The 16,810-nt window shown below is 42.9% G+C and overlaps 1 protein-coding gene across 6 annotated transcripts in view; it reads right to left on the bottom strand.

The window, feature by feature from the left end:
* BIRC6 (baculoviral IAP repeat containing 6) overlaps positions 1-16,810 on the bottom strand; it is a 312,653-nt gene that overhangs the window by 183,821 nt on the left and 112,022 nt on the right. For all 6 annotated transcript variants that reach the window (XM_090045546.1, XM_090045562.1, XM_090045538.1 and 3 more), the window contains exons 31-35: positions 11,412-11,545; positions 8,721-8,858; positions 5,534-5,661; positions 4,839-4,970; positions 1,548-1,763 (exon numbers count right to left, since the gene is read on the bottom strand). In XM_090045546.1, the coding sequence (XP_089901672.1) occupies positions 1,548-1,763; positions 4,839-4,970; positions 5,534-5,661; positions 8,721-8,858; positions 11,412-11,545 (748 nt within the window). The remainder of the gene's footprint in view (positions 1-1,547; positions 1,764-4,838; positions 4,971-5,533; positions 5,662-8,720; positions 8,859-11,411; positions 11,546-16,810) is intronic.

Raw genomic sequence — 16,810 nt, 5'->3', positions numbered from 1 at the left:
GCCACAAATGCAGAGCTACAAGCTCTCTGAAACTAGTTTAAGATTTGGAAGTCTGGGACCATTAAAGAGGAACTGGGATCCTTCAACCCACCACTTTTTTTGAAGTTTCCCTTTGCGTCTCAAACTGGGAGGGTATGGGATACCTACGAGCCCCTTATTCATGTCCAGGAAGCAAGCTGGAGAAGAGATTCAGGTGAACATTGCTAAAAACAGCCCAGGAGCTTCCTCTTAAAAATGAGGAAGAGAAAGACAAATGACCAAACTCTGCTAAATGATACTTAACTTAAAAAATCCACTCCAGGGTCTTGACTTACTTATGAAAAGTACACATTTAAAGACAACATACTAGTTTGCTGAACCTCAAGACCAAAAAAATCTGATTCACTCTAGCAGAGGTACCAAAAGGACTCTGGCCTGGTATCAGGAAAGACTGGACTGGGGTGGGGGTGGAAGACGTAACAAGCTTTCTTGACTAAATCCAGCACCCTTCCAGAGTGAGTGGATCCCATGGGCATGAAACAAATTTGCCACAGAGCTTCCCCTTTGTGGTTCCTGAAAACCTTTCTAGATCTTCCTCTACCTTCATGGAGGACACGAGAACAAAGAATAGGCCTTGTTAAGCAATTCCTTTGAGGGAACAAAAAAACCCAAACCAAACAAAAAGTGAGATATTTCAGTTTTCCAAAGATAGGGAGAACAGAAACTTTCTCCTACTCTAAAGGTCAGTTTTAAAGGCTAGGAAGACAAGGAGAAAGCAGAGGCAATTCTCTTTGCCCATCTGCTAGCACAGAACCTATTAACAGTAAGAAAAGGCAAGCCAAGCCCTGCTTAAAACCAAAGTGAATCTGGCACTAGCAAGAAGAGAGAAGTCCAAGTGTTTTCAGGTGTCAGATGGGATCTAAAACATAAATAACCTTAAATTAATTCCAGTATGCAATCCTGAAAAGCTCTAGAAAGCCTCATAACAATAGTGAAACCAGATTTATGTACCAAAACCACAGTATTGCTGAAACATGTAAATAAATACTGCATTTTAGTTTTAAATAATTAAAAAAACCCACTGAATGCAGACAGTGTGAAACTGAAATAATATGCCTAACTGGAGCTAAAAAGTAAGGCATCTGAAACCTTAAAAACCTCTGGATTAATTTTTATCTGAAGAAAGTACAAAGACCCCTAAAAACAGTTTTAAGTCAAACAGTACTCAATGTATTCTGTAACTAAATTTTTTACTTCCTTACTGCATTGAATGAATTCTAAAATACATTTATGTAAAAGTTTCTTTAAAAATGGTAATTGAAATAGAAGCATACTACGAAATATCCTATTATAAGACTTCTGCAATAGTCTTATACTTTCACATTTGGATTACTGTAAAATTCCATGCAACTATTTTCTTTACAATCAAATAAATTAAATGAAGTAGCCAATGAAAAGGTATCTGCCTACCATTTTCAAAAATCGCATGTTAAAATATAGCTCCTTAAACCAGTTTTTTACATGGAAAAAATAGCATTTTACCAAATAGACTACCTATTCATGTTTACCTTACAAACAAACAGCAGTAAATCTGCATGGCAAGTAAAATCCATTGACAAAAGGAAAAGGGCCAGCTTCTGCACCACTGAGATACAGCGTTCATGTGCCAGTGTAAATGGAAGTGGTTCAATTTCTGGAGTTTCCTTTGTTGTTGATACTTCTGTGTCCAACGTAGAACGAGGCCATTCTGCAGTTCGCCGTAACCGTATTAAGTCCTTGAAGTGCTGCATAAAGTACAAAATGTTAACAGATGTTAAATATTCAAAACTAAAACGTCATACTTCTGCCAATATGACCATGTACAGAATTGGGAAAATTTAACAGTAGTTAGTTGTAGAAACTTGAACAGTAATGGAAAAATCCCACAATTGAAAAGTCTAGAACGAAACAAAGTTCTACTGGCAAGAATTTAAGTTGCTCTCCAGTGCCGAAGCCACAAGCAAGTTATGCCATGCATCCCAAAACAGAAGCAACAGAACCTTTAGCTACACCAGAGCTTTTATAATATGTTAACACCCCACATTTTAGAAACTTGTTGCTACTTCTCTTAGTACACTTGTACATGTCCGCATAATTACCATGCATCCAGTTATATAACTACTTGGAAAGATGAAAATTGTAACTGGAATATAGTTTACCAAGACTATTGACTATTGTTCTTCCATAGCAGCTAAGTGACTAGAACTGCAGAGACTTACAGCTCCGTACTGGAAGGGCTAACCATGGGCACTGCAACTTGATCAACTTGGAAATGGTAGCAAACAAAAAAGACTCAGATTCAAATCATTCTGAAAGCTACCATATATAATAAGTAACCCACCATATCATACTACAAAACTGTATGTCAAGGTTTAACCCATTGGAGAACTGTCCTTCCAACCGTTTTGTTTTTGCTCTTTTGCAAATATTAGATGACTTCCTAAAAGCACATAAACACTTTAAGACAAGGAATATATAAATGTATCTGACTTTTTCGGTCATATCTCTGAACAGACTAAAACCAGGAAAACCCTACATGCTGTACCACAGCATATTTAATTTTTAAAGCTATGATTTCTAACACTAATGAACTGCAAGATATCCGTGTTGAGGCTTATTACTGTTTCAGGACAAAAATCTTGTTTGTCCTGTAATTACCACTTAGCTCATGTTGTAGCTGTATTATTTACAAACCAAACTGAGGACATGATATTGATGGAGTGTAGGGAAATCATTATTTACTGCGAGAGCCCTTTGAGTATTTGTTTTAAAAGTGCAGTGTTTGAAATTACTCACAAGTGTGGGACATGGAAAGTTGTCACTGGTGACATCAGTTACTAGGTGAAGTGGTCAAAGCTGCACAAGATACTATTTGGGTTTTCAGTTGTAGCCATGTTGGTCTAAGGACAAAAGCAGGCAAGGTTCTTTGAGCAGATGTGATATCTTTTATTAGACTGAGTAGTTGGAAAAAAGTTCTTAGCAAGCTTTCTAAGGATGCCCGAAACCTTGCTAAAAACTTCCCCCCCACCCCAATTACTCAGTTGGTCTAATAAAAGATATCACATCTACTCAAAGAACCTTGCCTACAAGATGCTATTTGTCACATACACACCATGTACAAGTACATAACAATACAGAAACTATATGTTAAAGTGGAAAGTCAACTACCATGTTACTTTTTACATAAACATGACTGCTGTGAAAATGAACTCTACACAGCTTTACTCACAGCATAGATCGGGTTATGTAGATGTTTGAAGCTGGCACTATCTTTTTTCTCTGTTGTATTAGGGAAAAAGAGATATAGCAGGAAGGAGCAGCTCATTAAGATGACGACTTAGTGAACAAGGTAGGTCTTGTTAAAATTTGCTGATTTAAAAAAAACCCCAACTTATTTCTTCCCACAATATCTATACAAGCCCTCTCTCTCAAAACTGTGTCTAGGCACATCAGTCTATAATCTCTTTCAGCTGTCCTAAAAAGGCAACAACATTTCTAAAGCCACCAAGTATAAATTTCAAGTCATATTTAACTCCGGTAGTCATAAAATAAATTTATTTCATTTTGTGGTCAATGGAATGCTTATAGTGCTCTCAGTTTCCTTTAGTAAACAAGGCACTGAAGTTTGCAAGGATACTACTCTGATATAATGCCTACATTTGTTTCCACTTTCAGCAGCTATGTTTTATATGAGGAAACCATAACCCCTGGAAAGCCAATAAGTTCAAGTGAGAGAAACTACCATATTTACTCAAATCCAAGACGAGGTTTTTTCCACCCAATCAACATGGAGGGAGAAGAGGAAAACAAAACAAAACAAAACAATTCTTTACCCTGGATTCAAGTACCAGCCTGGCACAGGTAGCAGCTCACCTGTGGCACTAACACTAGGCTTGGGGCCAAAGCCAGAGCTGAGCTCCCACCTGCCCCAGCCAGAATGGTTCATTTGGAGGGGAAAGGAGTTCATGGCCAAGGGAAGCACAGAAAAACCTGCAGCCTGCTCCCCACTCCCTGTCCCTGTGCTTGCCCCTTATACCCTGTCACCAACCTGCCCCCTCCTCCCTGGACAGGATGGGCTAGAGCTGGGGAACTGCTGCTGCTGCCACTGACTGCCCCAGATAAGCAGAAATGCAGCAGAAGGTAAAAAGGTAGGGGAGGGGAGCAAGGGGCAGGGTTCTGATCCCTTGCCCCCTGCTGTTGCTTTCCCTGTCACAACAGTAGGGGAACAAATTTAAAAACAACCTTCCACTAATTAGGTTCCACACAAGGAAAATTATAACAAGTATGTAATTTTCTATGTATACAGAAACTAATTACTGGGGGGGGAGGGGGCTGGGTTACCTTAAATTCAAAGTAATCTTAGATTGAGGTAAATACAGTATTTTCAAAATAGTAAAATTTTTGCTTTGGAAAGTGGCATGCTTAAGTTTTGCATACTCACGCATGAGAACGTCCTTTAAAAAAAAGTCACATGCATAAGTTAACCATATAAAATATAAGTCATGTTTCTATAGGTAAATGGTGTCAGATGCTTAATGTGATTTAAAAATTAGTCTGATACTAGAAAAGCTGCTAGGTTACTGGCGATTTTGGCTTTGTTCAGCCAACAAGGTGCCCGTAGCAGAACCAGAATATTTTTCCAAAATCCCACATTTCCAAATGGCCACTCAATTCAGCAAACAGAACAGCCTTGATAAGAACCAGAATGAAAACACCTTTTTTTAAAAGAATAAAGTCAATGCAGGACAAAAATTAGTTTGCAGGAACAGGTCTTTATGCACTAAAAACAACAAGTGAATTACCGTTTCAGAGCATCATACCTTTGAAGTAGCCTGTTTTAGTTTTGCCTGTTCTACTAAAAGTTTGTATGATGATCCTTTGTTGCTTTGTATTTTCTCTTTTTCCATCTGTTCCACCAAAGCCTTCTGTTTTGCTTTTAATAAGTTAAGTTGCTAAAAGAAAATGTTAATAGGAGAAAATGAAAATTTAGCAATAAGATGTGAAAAGGATCAGTATTTTTATATGATTATAAACTTCTGCTGAAATTGCCATCTATAGTTAGCTTTTGTACAAACACACCTTCCTGGGCTACCAGCAGGATCACAGCAGATAATTTCAAGAATAAGTATATTAAAAGCAGAACTAGATGCATGTCCAGGGTCATAAAATATGAATAGCTACTTTAAAGAATGAGAAACATTACATTTGAAAAATCATGTTTAAATTACAGGTGGTCACCACTCAAGTTTATGTAGATTCATCAAGAATGAAAAATAAGTTTTACTATAAAATACAGGCGACTGCATAGTACAGCAACATACTCCACAGGATTAGAATTATTCCAGCACATCCCATGCCACATAGCTTGTGATGTGTCAAGAGATAGGCAGCTTTCAGCTACAGAACAGACTTATGCCAAAGCAAGGTAAATAAGCTCCATGACCAAAGCTGGGATTTTATGAAACAAGACACAAGTACTTTAGGTGATGAGTGCTAGTACCATGCTGAAAATTACCTGTTTATGATGAACAAGCTGCTTTCTGATCTTTCTGGAGTACAATCTATCTAGGCTACTGTTGCCCTTGGTAGACCTGTTCAGATTCTGGGTGTGTAGGCTATTATTAATAAAACTCCACTGATTGCCTAGAAGAGAGACAAACATATCAATAACTGAGATTTCTCGTAGACTAGGGATAGAAATTAAGCATAAAGCAGTATAAGTAATTGGAAAGCAGCTTAAACCTGTAACAGAACAGAAGTTCAGTGCACACACTCTGGTTTCAAAATGGCAGAAACCAGTTTTAGATCAATCTGGATGGATGCAGTAGGAGACTTAACTGATTTAGGTTAAGCTGGTCTATCAAATTTCTCTCCCAGATCCCCTCCTGACTGAAGTTACCTTGCAGTCCCCCCAGCATCCCAAGATGCTTTGCACCTACCTGCAACTCCCCCCATCACCCCAAATGGTGGCCTGCTAGAACATGGTTTAAGTGCTGCTGGTTGAGCCCAGTGCCTAGCTGACCCTGCCCCTGGGCTGTCACAGAGCTCAGGCAGCAAAGCCTCTCACTGATGGGCAGTGGAGGGGAGGTGGAGAAACAGGAAATAGAGTCCCTTGCCCCAGCCCAGGCCGCCAAGTCCTGTTCTGTCCTGCTGCAGGGAGTCGTGAGGAATCCCCCCTCTCCTGCCCAGCCAGAGAGCTGCTTGGCTCAGGTTATTGCAAGAAGTGGGAGTGGGGAGCAGACTCCTAATTGGTGCCTCCCCATCAGGAGTTCCACCCTTCCCAGTCCAGGACATTCCTATCCAGGCAAGCCGAGGAGAATCTCCCTTTCCCTTGCTCTGCAGACATTGCCTCTGAGCCAAGCAGCCCACCAGCCATGTAGGAGGATAGTGAGAAGGGAGGGGAAACCCCCTCTGCTTCCAGGGAGGAAGCTTCCCACCCCCTTCCCCAGGCAGGGGTTCCCCCAAGCCACCATGCCCAGTGGTGTGGGCAGGCACTCAGTCCAGGCAACTGTTCCCCACCCCCACCTGTTTGGGTGGGTCTAAGCCACAGCCTGGTCCAGCTGCACAAGGGAGGGGGAGAGGGAAGAATCCCCACATGGCAATGGAGGGCCCCAGGCCAGGGAAACCCTCCCGTCTAAGATGGGGGCTCCCCCCACATGGGCTGGCACGTGGATGGGAGCTCTTTAACTCCCTGCAGTGGGGAAAGCAGGGGTTGGGGGCATGTGCTTGGCAGCCAAGTTAGGGAAGGCCCCCCACTTCGCTGGGCTCAGCAATAGCCAGTGGGCTTGAAGGTCTGCTCTAGTGCCTTCTGGCTTGGGCCACTGCAGGCACCTGGCTGCCTCTCTCAACTGAAGAGTGAACATCAGTTCAGTTTATCAGGCCAATCTACACAGCAAGAAACCCACAAAGACTGAATTGATTTCACCTTGCACTTTTTGACGGGCTGTATTTAGCTGAAGAGTGCACCAGAACCAGTTTGCATTTACTAGTTTCAATTTTGAAGAACAAAGACTTACGCAAGATTACTATCCTCATACAAGTTAACACCACATCACTTATTTTCCCCTCTCGATGAATGACAGGTATTCAAAAGAAACCCATAACTAAGCTAGAAAATGCATGACTAGACATACCATATTGTTCCAATAATAAACGCACTCAATTTATATGCAAGGTCAGCTTATAACAATCCTGACAGTTAAACTTGGAATATTTTTGTGCATGAAATAAAGTCATTTTAAATGCTTAGTTGAGCCTCCTGTGGGATTTTGTAAGATAAATAAAAATTCAATGGCTCTGCATATATTTATTGATTTCTATTCAGAGAAAAGGCTGTATTTCCTAACACTGAACCTGAAAATGCAGGGTCAGCTTGCATTTGGAACAAATAAGTTACCTTTCCTTTACACATTAATTAATAATGTAGGCTCTGTCCTAGGGCCTATACTGTTTAACATCTTCATCAATGATGTGAACATTGGTGTCAGAAGCGGACTGGCCAAGTTGGCTGACGACAACCAACTCTGGGGACAGGAGGGTGATCCAGGCAGATCTGGACAGGCTCATGAAATGGGTGGATGAGAACCTGATGGTGTACAACACTGAAAAATGCAAGGTTCTCCACCTTGGAAAGAAAAACCTGCACCGTGCTTATAGGCTTGGTAGTGCTGGTTAGCACTACAGATGAAAGGGACCTGGGGGCCATGGCTGACCACAAGATGAACACGAGCCTCCAGTGCGATGCTGCGGCTAGTAAAGAGAGCAAAACGCTGGCTTGCATCCATAGATGCTTCTCAAGCAGATCCCAGGACGTCATTCTCTCGCTGTACTTGGCCTTGGTGAGGCCGCAGCTGGAGTACTGTGTCCAGTTTTGGGCTCCACAATTCATAAAGGATGTGGAGAAGCTTGAGAGGGTGCAGAGTAGTCACACGCATGATCAGAGGTCAGGAAAACAGACCTTATGATGAGAGGCTGAGAGCAATGGGGCTATTCAGCCTGGAAAAGTGCAGGCTCAGGGGTGATCTGGTGGCCACCTATAAGTTTATCAGGGGTGCTCATCAGGATCTGAGGGAACAACTGTTCACCAGAGCTCCCGAAGGGATGACAAAATGGAACGGTCACAAACTCCACTGTAACCAATTCAGGCTGGACATAAGAAAGCACTTCTTCACTGTCTGAGCCCCCAAGGTCTGGAATAGACTGCCGCTGGAGGCGGTTCAAGCACCCACTTTGAACGCCTTCAAGACACATTTGGATGCTTATCTCGCTGGGATCCTATTATCCCTGCTGACTTCCTGCCCCTGGGACAGGGGGCTGGACTCGGATGATCCTCTGGGGTCCCTTCCAGCCCAAATGTCTATGAAATAATATGCCCAGTCAAGCCCACATCAAATCATAATGTTGCTAACTTGCAATTATACACAGTCTCTTAATACTGGGGTTTTCTTCAGTTCCCTGTTCTTCAATGAATATATCAACGTGAAGAACATAGCACTTAAAATAAATGAGGAAAAGAATTTTAAAACAAATTACCTGTAATGTCAACACGTGAAAAGCAAATAAGCAGTAAACAGGACTTAAAAATAGAATTCATGATTTTTGTGTAATAGTGTTGGCAACAGTAAATCACTGTAATATTTTGTAAGAAATGTATACTTGTAAAAGCACAATTTGATGTTTAAAAAGTTATAAGCATACTATACCTGTCAGGAATCTCTCCCTCTCTTTTCCATTCAAAGGTTTCTTAGCTGTGGCCGCTTCATCTTCAACAGTAGCCACGTAGTCTAGAAGTCTGGACACCAACATTACAACCCAGCTGATCATAGGAATGTCCAATACCCCTTAAATAAGCAGGTTTTAGATGAAATATAGGCAATATAGTTAGGCTTTGAAAATAACAACAAGATTAAGATAGGCTCAAAGAATCCAACACAGACATCATCATGTACACAGCAGTAGGTAATAAAAGGGTCCCGTGTTTCTTTCCATGTACAAAAAACCTGCACTCGTGAATTTTTGTTTGAGACCTAGGAAAATACAGAATGGAGTGGGAAGAAAGAAATCATTAACAGGTCTATATCTGAGAACAAAGAACAGAATACTTCCAGTGGAAAGTAGAAATCAAACATACTCCTTTCAGTATCTAGATATATGACAACAGCCAGACCCAGCAAGAAGCCTTAATTATGAACCACAGAAATAAACTGCCCAAGGTCACACACTACTCTGTGAGCACCTGCTCAAATAATCTGGGATAATTCTCTGACATCTCTGTTCTCCCTATAGAAAAAAACCCTACCCAAAACCACGTGAACAGACATTTGAATGCTGAGGCCCTGAGGAACGGAGAGCTTGCAGTGCTGACACTGTACAGCCAGGGGGTATCCTGTGCACACATCTCAGTGTGCTCTGCAGACTCCCTTAGTCTGCTTAGAGACAGATGGCAGAAGTGCACAGGCAACCCTAACTGGCTGACCCAGACTACCCAGGGCCAGCCTTTTTCTCTGCATCACAATATGTGGATTGTGGAGGGGGAGTGTTCTGCTCCCTGCTGGAACAGCAGAGTCTAGAGAGCAATATCTGTCTCCCTGGGGATGTGGAGGGTGATGCTGGAGCACTATATTCTCTTCTGAGAGAAGCCAAAGCATGTACAGATAACTCTTCTGGGAGAACGATTACCAGGCTATTTTTCTCCTGGTGCGACTATTTTTACTCTTGAGAGAAGAAGCCTGAACACCTGTACACTCATGTTTCTCCTACAAGAGCAGAGACTCTCCCAGGAAAAACTGAATGTCTGTATGAGGCCTGTCAGTAGTTAAGCAATAATATTCAGGCTCTTTGATGTCTTTGTCTAATACTTTGCCCACTGGAACACACTGACCTAGCCCAAAGGATGTGAAGACAGAGACCAAAGTGGACAAAGGAACAGAAACCACTGGAAAGAAGGGCTGTAGATTAGAGGCAGGAGGTAGACTATTACTGTCGGCGACTGTTGTTGCATATCTGCCTGGTTTTTAGGATGAACGAAGTGGAGGTTGACAACAGTATCTAAATAGGATTCTATTTCCAAATACTTTTCTACCATTTTTTCAATCTCTTAAATCCCAATATGCCCTTCTAGCCTTCCCATTCCCATTTTTAGCACTCCTCCACTCAGCATAGTCACCTTTTCCCATCCCTTCCCCCATTCTTCTTTGTAGTCTCTCTGACTCTTGGCTTGATCCTTCAGGCCCGTTTCTTGGTTCTTTTCTCACTTTCTGTTTGATACTTTTTACACATTCGACTCTCTTTCTTGGTGCTTTCATTGTACATACTCATTACATGGCTTAGTGCTAACTCCCTGTAATCCAGGAAGCAGCAAGCTGGACAATGAAGAGAGACAAAGCTTCAGAGCTTGCAAAGTCCTCTGTGAGTATAAATGGTGATACCAGAAACATAGAATGACCTGGAAGTTGTAGAGAGGAGACAGATGGAGGTTGAGAAGTTGCAAAGCCTAATCAGGATCTGTACACTCAAGAGGTCTGGTAGACTGAGGAGGAACAAGAGAACAATTCCAGCTACACTGCTTTGTTTATGCTGGGGGACTGTAAGGGAATGAGGAAGACGAGGAAGAGAGTACCAGGTGGTTTTCTACCAAGCTCGCACACCTATAATTTCAACACTGATGAGCCTTCTTTAAGTCTGTAAGCATGTATGGGTTAAGGAACACCCCAAGTTTTAAAACAGTTTATAAACCTTTAAGATAATTTACCCCCCTGAACTTGTCATGAATTAGAGACAAACACACTAAGGTCTATCAGCCTTTGAGAATAGATCTTTCTAGAATTTTTAGAGATCGAGACAGTTGAATTTAAAGTAAGTATATTCAGAAAAAACACACTCATTTAGCAATGTGTGTAAGGGTAGTTAAGCAAAATGTCTTTTATTCTGCACGCTCTATTCAACTTCTAACAGCCATTAGTCTGGTGAAATCAAATTCAATTATTTTCAGTTAACGTGTTAGGCACTGGATGTTTTTGACTAGGACTTCAAAATTCGGTCAGCTTTCTACAGCTGTCTGAAAAACAAACAGTCTAGAAAACTGTTAATGCTATGTACATCCTAACTAAACTAAAAAAAAAAAAATAGCGCATGGATTGTGTTCAATTTTCAAGAAAGAAAATCACTTTTGGGCAAAGACCAAAAATGTGAAATTTCAGACAAACAGATGAAGATTTACAAAAAATTGAAGTGTGTATGGAATAGGATTCTGGCATGGCCTAAATGGCACCTATAATAGTAGATGTGATCGGTTCCTAGTTATTAAAATACAGCCTTTACCAAAAGTCTGTCTTTACTAATTTGCTAGCTTATGTTGAATTTTAATAATATAGCACCTAAAGTTAATGTACTACCTTCAGTACGTCTGTGCACAGGTAAATGAGGTTGTAGAGGTGACAGCAAGTTATCCAAGAGATTAAGTAAACTTTCCAAGACACCACTGTTGCTAAGGGATCTTTGGCCAATGCAGGAAAGTAACATGAAGACCCTAAAAATAAAAAATATTTAGAACTCAAAATTTCTCTTCACTTAGCATTTCTACAAACTGTATTTAAATGAAAGCAATACTTTTTGGAATATATATCAAGAAACATGTTATAATAAAACTAGCAAAATGGAAATGAAAATAAACTGACAGAGGTCCACAAAAATAAGTACGGTTCAATTAGTAAAAATCACAGGAATAATATCATATTTTAAAATTGATAGTTTCTCATTTTAAACCTCAAGAAATCAGCAGTCACTTTCATTAAAAACATGCAGAGCATCCCCATCTATGGACTTCCTCCATCAAAAATTGACCAATTTTGTTACCTATTTAAATTCGCTCTACATTTATACATTAGAGAGACATGGTTTACAATACTCAGTATTAAGAATATATGGAAGTGTAGTCAGACTGAACTTCCCATCCATCTGATTATCTAGTCTAAACCATATATATCATATGTAAATGAACTCTTTTCGATTGAAAGTTTGTTGTAATTGACATGAACAACACATCCTTCAGAGTTTCTCAAAGAAACATTTACCCATTTACCTGACCAGAGATCAGGGATCACAGGGTTTGGAAGTGACTAGTGGTGCACTGATAAAGATTTTGGGGGTCGATACCAATCTGATGTCCAATACAGCTGCCTCCATCTGATAAGTCCGTGCGGTGGAAGGAAATGGGGGGAGGGAAACGGTGTGGGGACGGCAGGGGGGAGAGGGCAGGGGCTGCCCAGCCAGAGCAGGTGTGAAATGAAACCATGGCTCATGGGGGCGGCAGGTCCCATCACTGCTTGTGTCCCGGGAGGGTATGTGCCCCCAGATCTGCACGGGGCGGGGCAGACAGGCTGTAGCCGGAACTGCACGGAGCTCTTCTTGCTGGGGGCTGGGTTCAGAGCGGGTGCCGGCAGTACTGGGAAGGGGCTGCAGCCATCCCAAATTTCGTTGCAGCTCCACTCCCAGTGCTGCCACTGCCAGCCACCCAGCACAGCCCTGGCTCAATGCCCTGCATCTACCCATGCGCCAGGAAGAGCAAGGGTTATGCCGGGTCGCTAGTGGTGCTGGGAGTAGAGCTGCGGCGAAACGTGAGGTGGCTGCAGCCCCCTCCCAGTGTTGCCAGTGCCCATTCTGAGCCCAGCCCCCAGTGAAAACTGCCTTGCACAGCTCCTGCTCCAGTCCACCTGCCCCACCCCGTGCAGATCAGGAGCACATGACCCCCCGTGTGCCCTCCCAGGGTGCAAGCAGTGGTAGGAGCTGCCTCTCACCCCCACAAGCCACAGCACTACCTGTGCCCAACCTGGCTGGGCACTGCCTACCCCTTTCCCCTCCCTCACTGCAGGACACATTGATCTGTCCCCCTCCACGCCTGTTCCCTCCCACCACACAGACTTACCAGCTGGAAGCAGCTCTCCATGCTGCCAGCTCTGCTCCTTGCTTTTTGTATGCTGCTCTGCAGCTGCGCACAGCACAGGCTTTATTGGCCAAATCATCAGCACCATCAGACTGATTTCCAATATAGCCAATTTTCTTTATATTGGTACCAATCCAATATCATACTGATGTATCAGTGCACCTCTAGAAGTGATTTTAAAAAAAACCAGCACTACACGCACTTATAAGTTCACCGATAGTGTTACTCAAAATTTAACACCAGAAGTTTCCCATTTGGCTCCTGAAAGACTCAAGGGGCACATCTACACATTCAAGCACATGCACCTGCAGCAGCTCAAATAGAAATGGTGCAAATTTGAGCCGGGGCTTTTTGCTTCAGCACGCGTGCTCAGACATGCACTTTGGTGTGGAACAAATTGTGCCACTTGGGGCAAAATAACCCTGCCTGGCTCCTCCCAGATCTGTAGCCAGGGGGAGCTAGAGCCCAGGGCCAGCACCTGTGCTGGCCCCAGCAGTATAAAAAGCTGCCCTGGCAAGTAGCTCAGAGCTACTAGCTCTCAGGAGTATCTGGGGCCCAGCCAATTGGTACCTGGGGACCCTTGCCAGCCGGACTGCTGAAGCAGCCCTGCACCCTCTACCCACTGCAGCAGTCTGGCAGTGGGGGCTGCTGCCTGGCCATGACCTGCTGCATACCTGTCAGACCCAGATGGGGACTGCACAGCCAGTAGAGACATCTGCCCCTCTGGGCCAGCTGCCAGTGGACTGTGGTTGCAGAGTTGGCCTCTGTGCAACACTACTGCCATGTGTGCCCTCTGCCCAGCCATCTGGGCAGCTATTGCCTGGAAGATGTTCCGGGTGTGGTGGCCTGCTTTGAACTGTAAAGCATGTCTTCCTGGTCCCCATTTGGCCAAGAGGTCAGCCACAGCCAGCTAGGGCCAAGGTGCCAGATCTGAGCAAGCAGGGTCTAGCCACTGGCCTCATTAGCAGGAATTCTGGTGTTCCCTATCGGAAAACTGAAAAATCTCTGATAAAAAAAATCCCAAATTCACTCTGTAAAATACCCCCAAATCCATGTTCCTCCACAAGTAAAACAAAAGACCACGACAGAGAGAGAGACACCAGTTGGACAATGTTTTACTGATATATCTAGTGTTAAAGCAAGTCTCTTATTATAAAGTGAACTCTAAATACAGGTTTCATGAATTCATGAATACATGTTTTGCTGCCCTCCCACAGGGGCAATGATTCCGATACAAGTTACGGCCCACCAACAAGGGTCTTGGCTCCTACGCAAGGGGGCCAAACGGTCCCCAAAGGGGCTACTCTCCCTGATTGCTATCCCACCTGGCCTCATCCCCTACCAGCTGCTGCAGCCCCAACGGCTGCCCCACCCAGCCTCACTCCCCAAACTTGCACCCCCAGGCCCCCATGGCTACCCCCACAACACCAGGCGCCGTCACTTTAAAAAAAAAAAAAAACAAACCCCAAACCACCAAAAAAAATGGGGGAAAAAAGCCTCTGCTTACTTTGTAAGCAGGGGTTGGGGGGGGCTCCAGGGCCTCCTGGTCCAGAGTCCAGGACAACAGGGGGGCAGCAGGGGCTGTCATCCTGCCCCACACTGTATGGGTGGCACCCCAGTCAGCCAGACGGGGCAAGTTTGCAGCACGGGGAATGTTTTTTCATTCCTGCACGTGCCTGTTGCCCAGCCTCAAAGGGGTTTGAGGTGGGGCAAGATGCACGTGCGTGCTCATCTGGACAAGCCCAAGAAGGGCAAGGGGCAGTTAAGGTGCCAGAGGTTTCACAGCTGTAAGCAGTTAAAAATGAACTGGTTTCACTGTTGCTAGACTACTTGTAATGAACTTATAAGAGAGTCTGCACACAACAATGAAGCAGCTGGATATTTATGCTTTTCATTCTAAACTAGGGGTAGGCAATTCCCAGCACAGATGCCAGAGTGTGGCACAAACAGGCATTTTGCTTGGCACATCATGTACTTCGGGGTGGACAGCAGGGAAGGGGCCAGGGCTGCACTGCTACAAAAATTTGGCCCCTCACAGCTCCTCCGCTGTCCGCCCCAGCATGCCAACATCTTACAATTGAAGGTTGCAGGTGTTTTTGACACTGCCCAAAAACATTGCTGACCCCTGTTCTAAACATTTTTACCTATTTTTCTGAAGAGAAAAAAAAACAATAATCTGAAAATATTCAAAGCAACAACTGCAGTTTCAAGGGTCAACCATTAATTTTTTTAAAGAATTTGGTTTGATTGTCAGCTTTAGGCTTTTACTCCCACACAAACTTCAGGCTGTGTCCCTACTGCTTTTCAATTTCATTCTTACCTCCTGAACCACTAGTAACTGAGAGCTCTCAGATGAAAACCTATTCAAGCCTTGCAAAGGACAAAACAGCACATGTCATTGAAGCAATTGCTCTTAATTTGCCAAGAGCCACAGTCCAGTCCAAAAGCAAAGACTGGTGTCATCATCATTACATCACAAACGTGAAAGAACTATGGTTTATGGGTTTTTTTGTTTTGGTTTTTTTTGTGTAGCTTTACTTCTTTGGAAACATTTTCAAGTGAGTGGACTGGAAGAGACGTGATGGGCATCATTCAGTCCAATGAATAACCAAATAGTTGAAGATTTTAGGAAAGAACACTGGAAAGAGTGTCTTGTATTAACATGCAAAGCATCATTAAGTTTAAGTCAATGAATTATAAAAGCTTTCTAAAAGCCAATCCCATTCAATGTTCATTTGGTACTAAATTTAGCACTCTAAACCCTAGCTCCCTCACCCAGCCATCCACAGATACACAGTCATCATGACAATTAAGACAAATATAAATCAGGATTTTTTTTCTCTAGTTCTTTTCAAAATTGAGAACTCTGCCCATTATCTAAAACATTTCCTGAATATCTGAAATACATCAAATAAAAACATATCATCAAATTAACTTTAATGACCTCATTTTACTGAGCTAGACTGCTGTGATTATTTGTAGCAGTGTTTAGCCCAAGAAATAAGACAGGCAAAAGGCAGGGTAGATTTGTACCTTACAAACTAACTAAATCAGAGATACACAGCATAAGTTCTTGTAAGCGATGTTTCCTTCATCAGATGTTGTCAAATCTGTCTTTCTACAAATAAAGAGCGAGGTATACAGAACACACATTTATAAGGACTGATTTAGGAATAATGCATTCTGCGTGCAAGCTTTTTGTCAGACTAGTGAACCCTTGTGAGGCATCTCCCAAACCTTTGATTCTATCCCTGCTGTGAGATCTAGTAAAGATGATCACTATTTTTCTGATAAATATAGATTTTGAGTTCAAACATAAGTCACTGGCTGATCTCGTATGAACTGGTTTCAGAACAATAAGTTATCTGGTATTAAGTCCCCAAGGACCACCCTGCAAGGGCGTCTCACCCAATGGGAGGAGTTTGCAACTGTTTAAAGTTTGAGATGCACATTTCTTAGTCTCAGGCCCCTGTCAGACTTGCAAATAAAAGCACAATGGGATCTGATATGTGATCCACACAAAAATCATGCTTCCTGCCATGCCACATATACATGGCAGGAGGCGTGACTGTGGGATTGTGCATTAGATCCCTTCATGCCTTATTACCTGATCCCTGGTTCCCTCAAGCACTTGCAAGTAACAAGCTCCCCTTCTGGCACTGGCATCATCAACTAGAACTCTTGAGTTCTTTGGTATTAAGTGCCCTGGGCTAAGTAGATAGTCAAAAAGCAGAAGGCTGAGTTGATTCAGTCTTTCCACATTAGTCTAAACTGCAGAAATGAAACTGTGAAACAACTGGATAGACATTCACTTTTGAGTCAGAAAATGCAGTCACATGCCTGCAATGGCTC

Source organism: Crocodylus siamensis, chromosome 1, assembly GCF_052110815.1.
Source record: "Crocodylus siamensis isolate JL-2025a chromosome 1, ASM5211081v1, whole genome shotgun sequence".
NCBI classification, from domain to species: domain Eukaryota; kingdom Metazoa; phylum Chordata; order Crocodylia; family Crocodylidae; genus Crocodylus; species Crocodylus siamensis.
The sequence above is the reverse complement of the archived record's forward strand: the minus strand, read 5'-3'. Positions and strand labels throughout refer to the sequence as shown.